The 14989-nt window shown below is 45.0% G+C and overlaps 2 protein-coding genes across 2 annotated transcripts in view; one reads left to right on the top strand and one right to left on the bottom strand.

Annotated features, from left to right (window-relative positions):
* Positions 1–14989, top strand: part of MEGF10 (multiple EGF like domains 10) — a 536959-nt gene that overhangs the window by 27640 nt on the left and 494330 nt on the right. The window contains exons 4-5 of the mRNA XM_081504085.1: positions 5625–5773; positions 12451–12677. The gene's annotated coding sequence lies outside the window, so the exon portion shown is untranslated. The remainder of the gene's footprint in view (positions 1–5624; positions 5774–12450; positions 12678–14989) is intronic.
* Positions 1–14989, bottom strand: part of MARCHF3 (membrane associated ring-CH-type finger 3) — a 149260-nt gene that overhangs the window by 29403 nt on the left and 104868 nt on the right. The window contains exons 2-3 of the mRNA XM_081504107.1: positions 8095–8338; positions 4973–5177 (exon numbers count right to left, since the gene is read on the bottom strand). Coding sequence (XP_081360233.1) covers positions 4973–5177; positions 8095–8282 — 393 coding nt within the window. The 5' untranslated portion in view covers positions 8283–8338. The remainder of the gene's footprint in view (positions 1–4972; positions 5178–8094; positions 8339–14989) is intronic.

Below are 14989 nucleotides of genomic sequence, written 5' to 3'. Positions count from 1 at the left end.
AGCCTCAAATCTATTAAATAGCCAAGCGCCAAGGTACAAAGTCATTTCTTCACAGCAGTTCAACTCTGCTCCCTTTTGTATAGCTGAAGATGACATTGAATCCTAGGCACATTTTAAAACCCATTTTCCTCCAGTGACTTAAAAAATTATAAATGAAAAGTTTGAAAAAAAAAGTCTTTAATCCTCATCACCCAAGCTTTATATTCCATTATTCTGAGTAACTGATATGTGTGAAAACACTCTCAGTTTCAATTTAGCTCAACCTCAGACTCACTGGGAACAGCTTTTAAACTGTTCAGACAATTCCTATCAATCAGTTGGGATTCTGTAAAGGAAATAGGAATACGGAAACCTAATCACTCCTTCTGTGAAAAATCACCATGTTTTCCTGTTTGGAGACAGATCAGATCCTGGGAAGCCTTTCCTGCAGATTTCCACCATTTCCTGGCTGTTTCATTTTAATCTTGACATTGTCCAGCTGATCTATTACTTCATGAGTTTCCCGGGCAAGGGCAGGTGTTACTGACATACGTCTTAGGAAAGCCCATTGGCAAATATTCCCATCCTAGAAGCTGATGTTGCAAGCACGCTATCTGCACATAGTAAGCTGGACTTCCTTGGCAAAGTGCTCAATCAGATATGCAATCACGGCAAAAGGCGGAAGTCAAGGCACACATTTTTGGGAACAAATTGTTGTATTTTTATTGGTTTGCTGTATTTCACCCTTATAAAAGAATGGTATTAGAGTTCATCTTACAGACAGAAATGAGGAAAACTGAAAATGAGTAGAGAGGAGACCATAAAACCACCCAGGCTAGTCATTCCGTGAATCCTTTTATGGTTATCCTTTCATGGTTAGTGGATGTCTATTTACTGCATTCTACCAGGTCAGTATTCTTGGGGCTAATTCATCTGACAGATTGCCACTGGGCACATCTTCCATCATCAACAAAAATACGTAGCCTTTTTGAGAGAAGTGCTGGCTGGGTAGGTATGAAATGTATATGGGTTATATCTGTTTTCCTTTTTGCTATGGACAGTTCGAATGCTTTCCTTTCAAACTTTGCTCAAGTAGACACAGATCTTTTAGGAGATTTACACTAGCTGGACCGTAGAGGAAATCCACCCATAACTGATTAAACCCAACCAACTCTCTTGGGTTGAAACTAACTTGTTATACTAGCTTACTTAGCACCAAGGAAATATTTAGGGTATAAAACTGGCAATGAATTAAAAAGACTAAAAGAATTAGTCTCGCCATGTAGGTAGGTAGATAAGTAGATACACACAGCAACTTACTGAAGCACTGGGTTGGCCAAAAAGTTTATTTGGGTTTTCCTGTGACAGCATATAGAAAAATCGGAATGGACTTTTTGGCCAACACAATGTAATTTACTCACCTTACAATGGGCTCATTTTAAGTGTAGAATGTATTTTTTTTTTGCACAAGAATTTGAGCCTTCTAGATACCAAAGAGATCACAGAGAATCTGCAGTTCACCCTCCACACTGCAGCTCAGAGAAACAAGTATGTCACCCAGATGGTCAGTGGAAAGTGGAGAAGTAATGCCCAGTTTGGAGATGCTATTAATAATCAGTCTATTGACTTGGCCATTTTGAGTAGAAACTCATTCTTTGCAAGGAGAGGGAAGAAAGACTTTATGTAGCAGCCTGTGTAGAAGATAGCTTTGGGTTCCCGATCTGTTAAAAATGAACATCCAGCTGCTGGCTGCAGAGAGTGTAAGCAACAACAGGAGAGGAAGTATCTTCAGAATGGGATTGAGGAAGATGAAGGCTTACGGTGGATGAAGGACTGAGAGTTTACTAAAGAATGGGAGTCTGAGGAGTTAAGCAATTCTGGCTGATGTAACGTCTGGATGCTGACAAATAAAATTTATAAATGGCTTTTTAAACTGCTTCCTCTAGCAATGGGAGTTGTTACTATCACATTGATTTTGAAATGAAATGTTATGGAATTTTCTTGCTTTAATGAGAAGGCAGAACCAACTGGTAAATAAAGTAATGATTAAAGCAATTAAAGAGGGAAAATGATAAATAAAGTAACAATACTCCTAATGCTTAAACCCAAACAGGCAGGTTTTGCTGATTTGCTCAAAAGATTCATTTTCATCTTGAAGTAAACATATTGAGAAGCAATGCTCACTGTGAATAAACCTGCCCTTTGGTAAGAGGAGAAAAGTCAGTTAGTAATGTCATTTGTTTAAAAATCTGCCTGCACCTGGTGCTCATTTGTCCTCCAGCTGAGAAACCAAAGACAACTTCTTTTTATTGCTTGTGGTCAAACAGCAAGTTCATCTCGCCATCGGATGATCAAACGGCCAGCCTCCCCCAGCTTGAGAAGGCCTGCCTTTCACCTTCAACTGGTTCAATCATCATTAACTCTGAAAAATGTCACATTCCATTTGTGCAATGAAAATTTCACCACCAGTGACCGTTTGGGTGAAGTTTTTGTAGGCGAGGCCCTAAATCTTGCAGAGCACCTCACACATTCTCAAGGTCTTTCGCCTTGTTTCCTTGTTTAATGACAGTGGTCTGAGATCCTGGAGTCCATCTACAGCCTGACACCCGTGGCTCTGAAGAAACCTCTGTGTGGGGGTACATGTCCCTCTCTGAGACTGCAAGGGTTCACTGCATGACCTGACACATGTGCGTTATCTGACATGCATGCACCCCCAACCCCAGCCTTTGTTAGCTATTATGCATACCCACACTGGGGTTTTTGCCAAGTAAAAAGCCTTCTCTACTGGGGAGAGACCAATTTAAAAAAAGACCACTGGATACAGCCCATTTCAAAGCAAGGTTTTCTTATTTTGGGAAGCCAGCTGCCCTGGAAAGAGCTGCAATATTAACCTGGGGAGGTTCCACAAAGTTTCTGGAAAGGAGAAATAGGCTTCTTTTTAACTTTTGCCATTGGGCTTGAAAATCTTTGCCTCCTTTGTTTATTATTTAATTATATTTCCTCCTCTGCAGAGAAGTTCTGAAATGAAAATCCCAAGGAATGTGGTAGTGAGCTAAATCCTCATGGCACTCTACCAAAATGAATTTCTGGAAGTAGATGTCAAGCAGCAAGACACCTAAATTAAGAGGTCACTTGGTCTAGAATCTTAAAAAGGAATATTGAGTTTTTTGGGGCAAGTTGAATAAATTTTGTGCCGTTTGGCAAGCAGGTCACAGCTAAAGCAGCCCCCAGTTATAGGTCCTGATTAGATTTTCAAGGTCAAAACCAAGAGAATGTATAAGCAGAGCTCTCTAGAACCTTAGTGCCAGTACGCTAACATGCTGTTTTAAATAGCCTCCAAGAAGGGCTTTTTGATTTCTAGCTTTAGCTTAGTGTCAAAGTTCCACTGAGTCAGCTGAAATGAGGTTATCAGCCCAACTGGATTATAGGCACAATGTCTTGGCCCCTTCCAGCTAGCTTTGGTTCAAGTGTATTAGAATATTTATTGTTGCCAATATGCAATTTTTGTTTGACTGGCAGCTGGGGTAGGAGAGAAGGCAAAAATAATCTAATAACTTTTTCCAATTTCTCCAGTTAATACAAAGACACTTGCTCCTTGGAAGGAAAACTGTGACGAACATAGACAGCATATTAAAAAGCAGAGATATCACTTTGCTGACAAAGGTCTGTATAATCAAAGCTATAGTTTTTCCAGTAGTCATGTATGGATGTGAGAGTTGGACCATAAAGAAGGCTGAGCACCAGAGAATTGATGCTTTCAAACTGTGGTGCTGAAGAAGACTCTTGAGAGTCCCTCGGACGGCAAGATCAAACCCGTCAATCCTAAAAGAAATCAACCCTGAATATTCACTGGAATGACTGATGCTGAAGCTGAAGCTCCAATACCGTGGCCACCAGATTTGAAAAGGTAACTCAGTGGAAAAGACACTGATGTGGAGAAAGATTGAAGGTAAAAGAAGGAGGCAGCAGAGGATGAGACAGAGAGCATCACTGACTCAGCGGACATGAATATGAGCAAACTCTGGGAGACGGGAGGACAGGGAAGCCTGGCATGCTGCAGTCTATGGGGTTGCAAAGAACCAGACACAATTTAGCAACTGAACAACAACAATACAAGACCAGACCCTGGGTCTAAAGAGGAATCACGTGGCTCCTAAAATAGGAAAGCTAATGTCCGGCCATTTTAATGGCTGGGTTGACAGCATCACTTTTAAGAAAAGAGATACCAATACTAGGTTATTAGCTGAAAAAAGCTTGTGTGTAATTCCCTAGGAGAGATTTTTCATTCAAACTCTTGCATATATACCTAATATTATAAGTGTTTTATAAATATTAATTCATTTACCCCTCATAGTAACTCCAAGAGGTGAAGTCACTTACCTAAGGTGTATAACTAGTCAAACCCAAAAGTGTAGGTCTGTGTGCGTTATACTACACCCCACTCCAGTATTCTTGCCTGGAGAATCCTATGTGCAAGGAGCCTGGCGGGTTACAGTCCACAGGGTCACAGAGAGTTGGATGCGACTGAAGCCACTGAGCACACATGCAGTTATACTTTTCTACAAAGATTTCTCAGACTAACAACCCAAATGCCCATTTATCTGTTGCTTCAAGGTGAGCAATGGTGTGCAAAGAGAACAATGTTTGATCTGTTTGCTCCGTGTCACAGGAATGGAAAAATGGAGATCAAGTCTCTAAAACGTCCCCTATCTCCTCACACTGATTTCTTCTACTCTCTCATCTCCACTTCACAGAGGTCACCTTTCTGCCGTTGGCTCCCGAGTGCTGGCTCTGTGTCTCAGGACTCACACACACACACACACACACACACACACACACACACACACAAACACACGCACGCACACACACACACATGCACACACAGCTATTACTATGCTTCAATGAAGCGGCACAGGGTCTGTGAGCTGGGCATGAAAGCAGACATCATTTGCTCATTAGAGCTAAGTTTTCAAGACGTGCCCCAATTACTGACCTCCACTAACGGCCTGGGTTTGCGCTCGACTGCAAACCTGAAGTGGCAGAGTTCACAGTAGCTGGTGTTTGAGGATGACAGCCAGTGTTCCAGGCAGCTCCGATGAATTGTCCCCAAGGTCCCTGTACATTCACACGGAGAGAGCAAGTCCTCTTGACTGCTGCCCTCGTGGCAGATCCTGCACATCGGCCGGTCATTGAAGGGACTGTAAGAGAAGGAGGGGCACCTGCTGGTCATGGGCTGGTAACCACCGCCACGCCGTGGTCCTCCAGCTCTGGGGCCTTCGGACCCTCCCCCGCGGCAGCTGCTCAGAACATACATCCGCTTTAAAACCCAGGATCTACACTGGCATTCAGCAGTGGGGGCTGGGGTCCTTGGGCATCTACTTTTGTCAAAACAACGAACTAAGGGGTGGCTAATACCAGAGTAGGCGGAGCCAGGGACATAGTGAGGGAAAAGGAGCAATGTGTTAATTTTGCCTTGGACGTCGATGTCGTTCAGGCAAACTACCAATCGAAAAATAAAAACCATCTTTGCTAGTAAGAAATTGTTTGCAAACAGCACCGATTATAGTTTCTAGACAAACTGAGTCTTTCGAACCAGGCCGGGACACTTTTGAATACCCAGAGGTTCTTTGCCTTTCTCTTTTTAGTGGGATGGGAGAGTGAGAGGAGGAAAACAGGTGGGCAGCTGACCCTGAAGCCGCCACGCAGAACTGCAGTCTGAGCCGGAGAACAGAGCTGGAGCTTTCCTATGTTGTGCTTCGGGCTGCTGAGGACACTCAGCTGAAAGCCAGTAAAGGTATGTCCTACCAAGGTGGCCTCAGTCCAGGGCTTGGCCTTTAACTTGGAAACATCACCCCTGTGAAGACACGTGATGTTGTGGCTAGTGAGGCAGGCTCTGGAGTCATGCCACTTGGGCTCAAACCCCAGCTCTGCTGCATATGAGCTGGCTCACTTTGGGCAAGTAATGTCATCTCTCTGGACTTTAGCTTCCTCATCTCTAAAATGGGCACAAAGCAGGGTACCTTCCTCATATGGTGACTGTAAGGATGAGAAAGTGTAATCCAGGTTATAAGCTTAGATGAGGGACCAGCATGTAGTTAAGTGCCTAGTTAATGCTCACTATTTTCACTTGTAGAAGAACTCAGGTCAGGGAAAATCAAATGACATGGCCCTCATCACATATGTCAAAGGCCAAGGGAAAGCTCCAAGTAAGACGGCCTCAGTTCTCAATGGATACTGGAGGGCTATCTGCCTCTGATCAATGTCTTCTTATATTGTTAGAGGTTCTTATAGGGTATTAGATTTTTAAAAGTCATCACTGTATGTGCCAACCCAAGAACCAGCCTCTTTACCCACCTTTCCGCACTTCTTCCTGTCCCCCAAAGCGGACAGTGACCCAGGCTTATGCTCACCCCCTCTCTCTGGCTCCATCTTTGTGGCAACAGCCGCGAAAACACTGCTCTTTCCCAAAGGTCTTTCTGGGGATGATCCTGGGACTGAGTGAAGGCTAAAAGGGGATTAAAAGAGGAAAGTATCTCCTTCCCACTTGTCAAAAGGAGCCCCACATGCTCAGGGGCGGGAAAAGAAAGTTTAAAGAGTTGACTTTTTTCTCTCATTACTCCTGGCCTCCGTCATTCACATTGAGCCAAATGCTTATAAAATTGTAAAAGTTCTGGTTTACACTACTATATGGTAGGAGAACATGTAAAAAATGCCTGACACATGCGTGCACACACACACACACTGGCTCCCAGGTCTCAGTTGTTTCAGCTCTGCTTCCTGATCAAATGAGGTGTTTGATGGCTCAAGGGTGACGGGGGCACATGGAGACAGATAACTATCTGTCTCAGTTCACAGCTGAGCACTTACATTCACTGCCTCCTTGTATTCTGAGTCCTAACCAATTGTTACAAGTCTTCCCAGAGGTAGAAAAATATATATTGACCTTTTTTTTTTTCTTCCCTTTGTGAAAGCCACACAGATTGACAGTAGGAGGCACGTGGATAATGTTTATAACATGTGTGGGTGGGTGAGTCCACGTCTGGCAGCCACCACATGTGGGGCCAGGGGTTTGGGGGTGGTACAGAGAGTGCTGTGGTGTCACCAGGGGTCCCGTTGCACGTAGGGGTTGATGAGCCTGTATCTGCACTGGAGAGGTTGGCTGAATTGCTCAGACCAAGGTAAGCAGTTGAGGCCTGAGTGACTGACCCGAAGTTTCAGGGTCAGATGTGTCAGCAGTGAAATCATAGGGCATGTCTAGTATTGAAGTACATTTTACAGTCATAAGTCAGGTCCCACTTACTCATTCTGAAATAAATGGAGAAGCCGAGGAGCACTTAGTGGCCAGGCAGCCTGTGGCTCTCCTCCTGCCAGTGGGCGGCAGGAGCACCAGAGGAGACCTCCAGGGACAAAGGGCGGGACTGGAGAAACCATGTCTTGGCTGCTCAAAGCCTTCAGTCTGGCTCTGGTTCATCACTCAGGGGAGGTGAGCTGCGGAGGGTTAATGATAGTAATTCACAGGGCAGAGTGTGTGTGAAAGATCATGGAGGGGGGACGTGGAGGGCAAAGGAGGAGGCAGCAGAAGAGGCCCCCAAATGGGGATATGCCCGAGGAGACCTACAGGAAGCTGCGCTGAATAGGCCCCCATTATGGAGTGCTTACTAGCCTGCACACCAGAACGTCACTTTAAAAGTTTTACCCATGTATCCAATCACTTTGGCTCAGTGACCTGAAACCAGAGGCCTCCTTGGTTCCATCCTAACAAAGGGGGCTGCCTTTGTTAGTACCTGAAGTCGACAAGAAAGTAATTACCGTTGCAAGGTCAAAATAACAAATGTTAAGCAAGTGACCCTGCGCCTTGTGGGATCCTTCCCCGCCTGGCTCTCGGTGAGTGTGACTTTAAGCAGAAAACTCCACAGTGTGAGTTGTAGCTTTTTACCCCATTGCTATAGAAATGCCAATAACAGAACTTGTGCAGTTTTTTTTTTTTCCTCCCCAGAACCTCCTGTCACCTGACACAAAGACCTGAGCACTAATTACATTCCCTTTAGCATTTCACATCTGACAGAAAGCACTCGGGATCAATTACAGAGTCATTGATTTTAATGGTGGGACTACCTCTGGGTGGCGAGGGTCCGCACTACTGTTGACAGCAGCTGCCCGTCCTTAGCGGAAACTTGCATGACATACTGCGGCTGCCCATTCACCAGGCTGCCACAGTCCTCCACGGTCTTCACCACAGGCGCGGCGGAGCCGGTGCAGTCTGGCAGCACTTCGGGCAGGTGACTGCAGCGGCTGGTTGTCATGGTAACAGACGGCAATTACTCTGCTAATGGCTTCCACGTTCATACAGGATTTCCATCTAAGAGAGATCAGAAAACAGTTTACTTGGGCAGGGTACTTAATAGAAAACGAATTATGGCCACCATCATCGTGTCATGATTTAATAGAAATAACAGGTGGTACTTGATCTTGCAACCATTTACACAGCACACGCACACACTCGGCCCATGAGAAACAGTGGATATGGTTATGAACAGGACAGTGAGCGTGTCAGTGTATGTAAACACAGAGGCTTGGAGAGGGGAGGGCATGGTGGGCCCTGCAGCCAGATCTGAAGAGGAGATAAGCAGTTCTCCCGCTCTGGGCCAGAGAAGCAATAAGTCTTTGTTGACACTCTCTCAGAGTTACTAGAACCATTATTAAAACCGTTTGCAACTATTTTTTTCTTGGAAGCAATTTATTCTCTATGCAGCTTCATTCTGAGATGCTAAGATTAAAAAGAGAGAGAGTGAAGAAAGGCAAAAAGAAAGGAGGAAAAAAAACACACCAAAACATGTGAATTTGGCCAAGTAGCACCTTCCTGGGCAATATTTGCCAAACATGAATCACTCAGTTAATGAACCACCTTTCTGACTTTTCCCATATCTGTTCCATAACAAAATTATCTACTTAATGTGTCTTGAAAATTAGCTTCCTTTAAAAAGTTAACCTATTTTGCTGCTGCTAAGTCACCTCAGTCGTGTCCTACTCTGTGCGACCCCATAGATGGCAGCCCACCAGGCTCCCCCGTCCCTGGGATTCTCCAGGCAAGAACACCGGAGTGGGTTGCCATTTCCTTCTCCAATGCATGAAAGTGAAAAGTGAAAGTGAAGTCGCTCGGTCGTGTCCGACTCCAAGCGACCCCATGGACTGCAGCCTACCAGGCTCCTCCATCCATGGGATTTTCCAGGCAAGAGTACTGGAGTGGGGTGCCATTGCCTTCTCTTAGCCTTGTCTTAAAGTTATTCATGAAATGATGAGTTTGATGAGCTTGTTATACCAATTTTCTTTTAAAGATTTTATTTTATTTTTTTTGGATGTGGGCCATTTTTTTTTTTTTTATAAATTTATTTATTTTAGTTGGGGGCTAATTACTTTACAATATTGTAATAGTTTTTGCCATACATTGACATGAATCAGCCATGGGTTTACATGTGTTCCCCTTCCTGGACCCCCCACCCACCTCCCTCCCCATCCCATCCTTCTGGATCATCCCATTGCCCCGGCCCTGAGCCCTTGTCACATGCATCGAACATGGAATGGTGTTCTGTTTCACATATGATAATATACATGTTTCAATGCTATTCTCCCAGAACGTCCCACCCTCACCTTCTCCCTCAGAGTCCATAAAATTGTTCCATGCATCTGTGTCTCTTATTCTGTCTCGCATATAGGGTTATCGTTACCATCTTTCAAATTCCATATATATGCATTAGTATACTGTATTGTTGTTTTTCTTTCTGGCTTACTTCACTCTGTATAATGGGCTCCAGTTTCATCCATCTCAGTAGAACCGATTCAAATGTATTTTTTTTAATGGCTGAGTAATATTCCATTGTGTATATGTACCACAGCTTCCTTATCCATTCGTCTGCTGATGGACATCTAGGTTGCTTCCATGTCCTGGCTATTGTAAACAGTGCTGCGATGAACATTGGGGTACACGCGTCTCTTTCAATTCTGGTTTCCTCGGTGTATATGCCCAGCAGTGGGATTGCTGGGTCATATGGCAGTTCTATTCCCAGTTTTTTAAGAAATCTCCACACTGTTCTCCATAGTGGCTGTACTAGTTTGCATTCCGGATGTGGGCCATTTTTAAAGTCTGTTGAATTTGCTACAATGTTGCTACAATATGTTTTGGTATTTTGGTGGTGAAACATGTGGGATCATAGCTCCCCGACCAGGGATTGAACCTGTACCCCCTGCACTGGAAGGCAAAGTCTTAATCACTGGACCTCCAGGCAAGTCCCTATATATATATTTTTAATGGACATTACAATACATACATTAGTACTAAGCTTTTGGTTCTTTTTATGTACCACTGAAAATCTAGGGATACTGCCTTCTCAGAGGAGAACACATAGGCGAATGAGGTCTCTACCACCTATTAAGAATAATCCATTCTTAATAAGGACCTTACCTCGCTGACACATAGCCTGTCACATAGACTGCAAGAAATTCTGTTCCCAATTGGTGCGTTGTAGGCTTGAACTTGACCTCAAGTTCAAAGCATTCAGACAGTGGAGTAAGGAACCCCACTGCATTCAATAATAGATTTGCATGTGATGTGTAAGAAATAGAGGCCTTAAGAGAAACTCGGCAGGAGGCGGTTTTTTTGTCTAAAGTTGAGAGAACACAGTTTCACGGTCCATACACACCGTCTCTGCCCAGCCTGCTTACCTCGAGCTTCTGAGCCCGGCACAGCCTGGACTCAGTGGACAGTGGCAGGGCTGGTAGACAAAGTTCCTGACAATTAGTAGTCTGGGTGGTCAAGGCCCCAAGTGTAAACAAATCTGCCTCCCAACCCTAAGAGGATTTTTGGAATTCCTCAAAGGGTTATTTTCTACTAGATATTTGTCTCTATTTATTACATTTTACTTGACTCCTACAGGTCTGGAAAATAGGGTTTTCCCAACTTCCAGAACAATGTCCATCCACTGGACATTCTCAGGAGGAGAATGCTGGGTTTTCAGATGAACTTGAGCTGATGCGGTCACTGCTGACAAGCACATATCCGCAGCCCTGACCGGCAAATGGGAATGGAATCCCCTCTTTCCTGCCGAGGAGTCTGGCTGGCCTCCCTTTCCTGTCCTCCTTGGCTGCCTCTAGTCCTCTCGGGGTCTGTGGTCTGGCCTCTCCCAGGAGCCCTTTGAAAGCTGGCAATGGGGCCGGGGCTGTGGACACCAGCCACGGTCTGAGGCCTGATGTGAGGCAGTGGCAGGGCTCCTGCTATCGTGACCCCACGGCTTTCTCAACCCCCAGGTACCGCGCATTCAAGAAACCCAGTGAGCTGATTAGCTAGTATAGTGTTGCTTGTTAAATAGGATTTGTCTTTTATTTTTTCTCACATTACAAAATCAAGAAATATATGTTATAGAAAGTACAGAAATGCACAAAGAAAATAAAACTCACTCAAAATGCCACCACTTGAATAACCATAGTAAACGTTTTGGGTGGATAGCTTTTTAAGTTTTGGCAGGATTGGCAGGGTGGAGTTGATTTGTAACTGGGGTCAGATAGCTTTATCTTTCTTTTTTTCAAAGTTTTCAGACCACAGAACAAAAAGGATGTTCAAAGGTCGCTTTGAAAACTATGTCTAACCCCTCTTCCTTTGGCCTGCCCTGATAAAACCCATTGACATGATTTTAAATTCTCATAATGCCTGACAGTCACAAAGTGTAACTTCCTGGCACAGCTCTCTTGCTTCATAAGGCAGCCATAGATTAAGAGCCAGGGGTGTGCTGGCAGGAAAAGCAGACACAGTGACCTTCTTGCCGCACGAAATCACTATGTCTGGGTACGCTCTGCGAGTCTATTTTCGGGTTTTGCATAACTCCAACTCAGAGGACCAAGCACTCCCTCCCTCCACTCCATGGAGCTGCAAGGAGGAGAAGAAGGGATGCAGAGTGAGAAAAGGAGGCCAGGCCGTTCAGCACTGAGGGTGCCCTTAATGAGGGGACTGCCTCTCAGACACATGAGATCCCCAAGTTCATTCACTTATAAACTTAGATTAAGCCCTCACTGAGGGCTTCCCAGGTGGCGCAGTTGGTAAATAACCTGCCTGCCAATACAGGAGATGCAAGAGACGTAGTTTGATCCCTTTGGTCTGGAAGATCTCCTGGAGAAGGACATGGCAACCCACTCCAGTATTCTTGCCTGGAGAATCCCATGGACAGAGGAGCCCGGCGGGCTACAGTGCATGGTGTCACAAAGAGTCAGACACAACTGAGTGACTGAACACACACACACACATAGGAAGTAGTTCTAAATGTATGACCTAAATCTGCAATAAAATTGCCCTTAAAACAGTTCTGGAAGTAGAGTTTCCTTAGAAGTATAATTTTACTTTTAGATGATATTCTTCATTTCACTTGCCTTCTTAAAGGCAATGGAGCTATTACCCACCATCTGATCAGTTTATTTCATTCACAGAGAGCACCAGGCTCTGAACTGGGCATAAAGGAAAAAGATTCCTCCTCTACTTTGCCTTCTCCTGCAAGCAAGCCCTGGCTCTTTCCCTCATGCTCTGCACCCAGGTGCACCTTAGCACCTGATTGAAATGATACTAGCGTCCAACACTCGCTGAAGGACACACCGGCACATCTGCTGATCACCACATACCAGAATAATCCTGACGTACTAAGCCCGGCGTGCCAGAGGTGAGTCCCGACGCTCCTCAAAGACTGTGTCTTGAATTGAAAATACGGCGGGAGGGATTACATGGAGGATGGGCACCCTGACCTTGGTGGGAAGGGCTGAGTGGGCGCCAGCCCCAGAAGAGGGCATCTAATCAGGTGGAAGAAGAAAGAGGGGAGCATGTCTCCCCACCCTCAGTCAAAAGAAGCCCTGAGGCTGAGATCAAGGCATGGGGCAGGAGCAGTTCTCTCAGGTTGTGGGCACCAGTTGGCATGCACATGTTTGCACCTGGGGCAGTGAAAAATGGCCCACTGCCTTGCCCTGTCTCTTCAGAGCCACCTAGGAAAATAGCAGGCTGTTGCTGAGGATGCTAAAAATAGTCAAGCTGTGGGTCCGTAGCCTAGTACTGGTCTTCCACTGATTTTCCTGAAAAATTTCAAGTGCCTTTTGATCGCCTTTTTTTGTTGTTGTTGTTAAAATTAATACGCTCCTAGGAAATTCCCCCAAGAGTTCTGCTGTCTGGATTTCTCAGGACAAAAACACTAATGCTGGGAGGGAGCAGTGTCCGTATAAATGCGAAACCTCAAATTACACTGATGGGAGTTCTTTGTTGGTTAGGTTTGACACCTTATGCAATTCCTCAGGCTGAGAATAAAACATGATTTGGCACTGGCCAAATTCTGCTGCACTCAGTGGGCGGACTGGGAATAGGTGTGTGAGAGGGAGACAAATAAAAAAGGAAGGAGTGGCTACAGAAATGAAAGCCTGATTAGACAATTGTGAAGATAAAAAGGACTGTCTGTGAAACTGTGACCCCTTTAAAGGCTAGAGTACAGTTTCATAAAAGCACGGACCCAACCAGGCTAATCATGGCTGAACAGGCTGCTGAAGGTAAGTGATTTCCATGGGAACACGGCTGGCATCATGAGGATGCATTCAGAGGACGTGAGGGAAGGGCGAGGAAGCGAGCCGTGCTCACCTCTGCAGCCTTCGTGCCCCACAGCCCCTGAATCTCCACAAAGATCGTGGAGTTACAGGAAAGGCTCTGTTCTTAGAAGCAGGACACCCAAGCCTGCGCCCTGCCTCAGCACTCACCGGAGTAAACCACACAGTCTCTCAGACTTTGCTGAGATTTCTTGCATTTGAAATCAGAGTATTGATACTTCCTGAGCCACCTCTTCTGGTTATTTGTGAGGCCTAAAATAAGATGAGACATGTGAACGTGCTCTGCGAGTTGGATGAGCCATGCACAGGGAGATATGCATATGCACATTTTATTACTACGTTAACTTTCTTTCTCGTTCTTTGTCTGGTCTGAGCTGCATCTTGTTTCTGTCTTCTACAACTGTCTTTCTCCATCGCCGGTCAGTGCAGTGTACCCACTGCACCCTTTAGATCACACTTGAGCCCTGACCTTGTACCACTCCGTCTTCTCCCAGTGGGGAGTACAAAGGGAATCTTCCTTGCACTCAACTTCTCATTCTCCTGAGACCTGTCACCTCCATAGCCCCCTACACAGGTTACACTTTTCCGTGAAAATGTTTAGTAAAGATACATGATGAAAAACTGCTATTATGTTTAGTATTCATATCTATTTGTTACCGTAGCTACCCTTATCTTGGGCTTCCCAGGTGGCAGTAGTGGTAAAGAACCTATCTGTCAATGCAGGAGACTTAAGAGATGTGGGTTCTATCCCTGGGTCGGGAAGATCCCCTGGAGGAGGGCATGGCAACCCACCCCAGTATTCTTGCCTGGAGAATCTGATGGATAGAGGAGCCTGTGGGCTGTGGGTCTATAGGGCCACAAAGAGTTGGACATGACTGAAGCAACTTAGAATGCATGCATACCTTTATCTTAGCTAATCTATTGCATGATAAATACACTGAAAAATAAAACACAAGCCACTCCCAGATACTTTTTCAAGCTTGCTTCTATCAGAACTGTGTTTTCAGTGCCAAGTCAACTTTAATTTCTCAGATATAAGATGAGAAAGTTATTTGGGGGAGGTACCTGGTACGTTGTCAACTCTATTTGGGTATAAAAATTATCCACAGGATTTAAAGGTGTAAATGAGCATAATGCTGTGTGTACGCTGGCACTAACCTGGTCATGTGGGCTGCCTGGGCAGTGAGCTATACAGGCCTAAGCTCAGAGGGGCATTTCAGAGCTAGCTTGGACTCCAAATTCAACCCTAATGATAATTCCAGAGATTTTAAAAAATAGGCTCCTCAGATCACAATACACCTGGAAGGGTCCTGTATCATCTCTGCAACCAGAGTTTTCAACAAAAGGATTCACTCATTCTTCCATCCATTCAAACAAGCATTTTTTGAGA

The sequence above is a fragment of the Giraffa tippelskirchi genome, chromosome 6, assembly GCF_054371585.1.
Source record: "Giraffa tippelskirchi isolate mGirTip1 chromosome 6, T2T-mGirTip1v1.2.pri, whole genome shotgun sequence".
In the NCBI taxonomy this organism is placed as follows: domain Eukaryota; kingdom Metazoa; phylum Chordata; class Mammalia; order Artiodactyla; family Giraffidae; genus Giraffa; species Giraffa tippelskirchi.
This window is presented reverse-complemented; position numbering and strand designations above follow the sequence as displayed.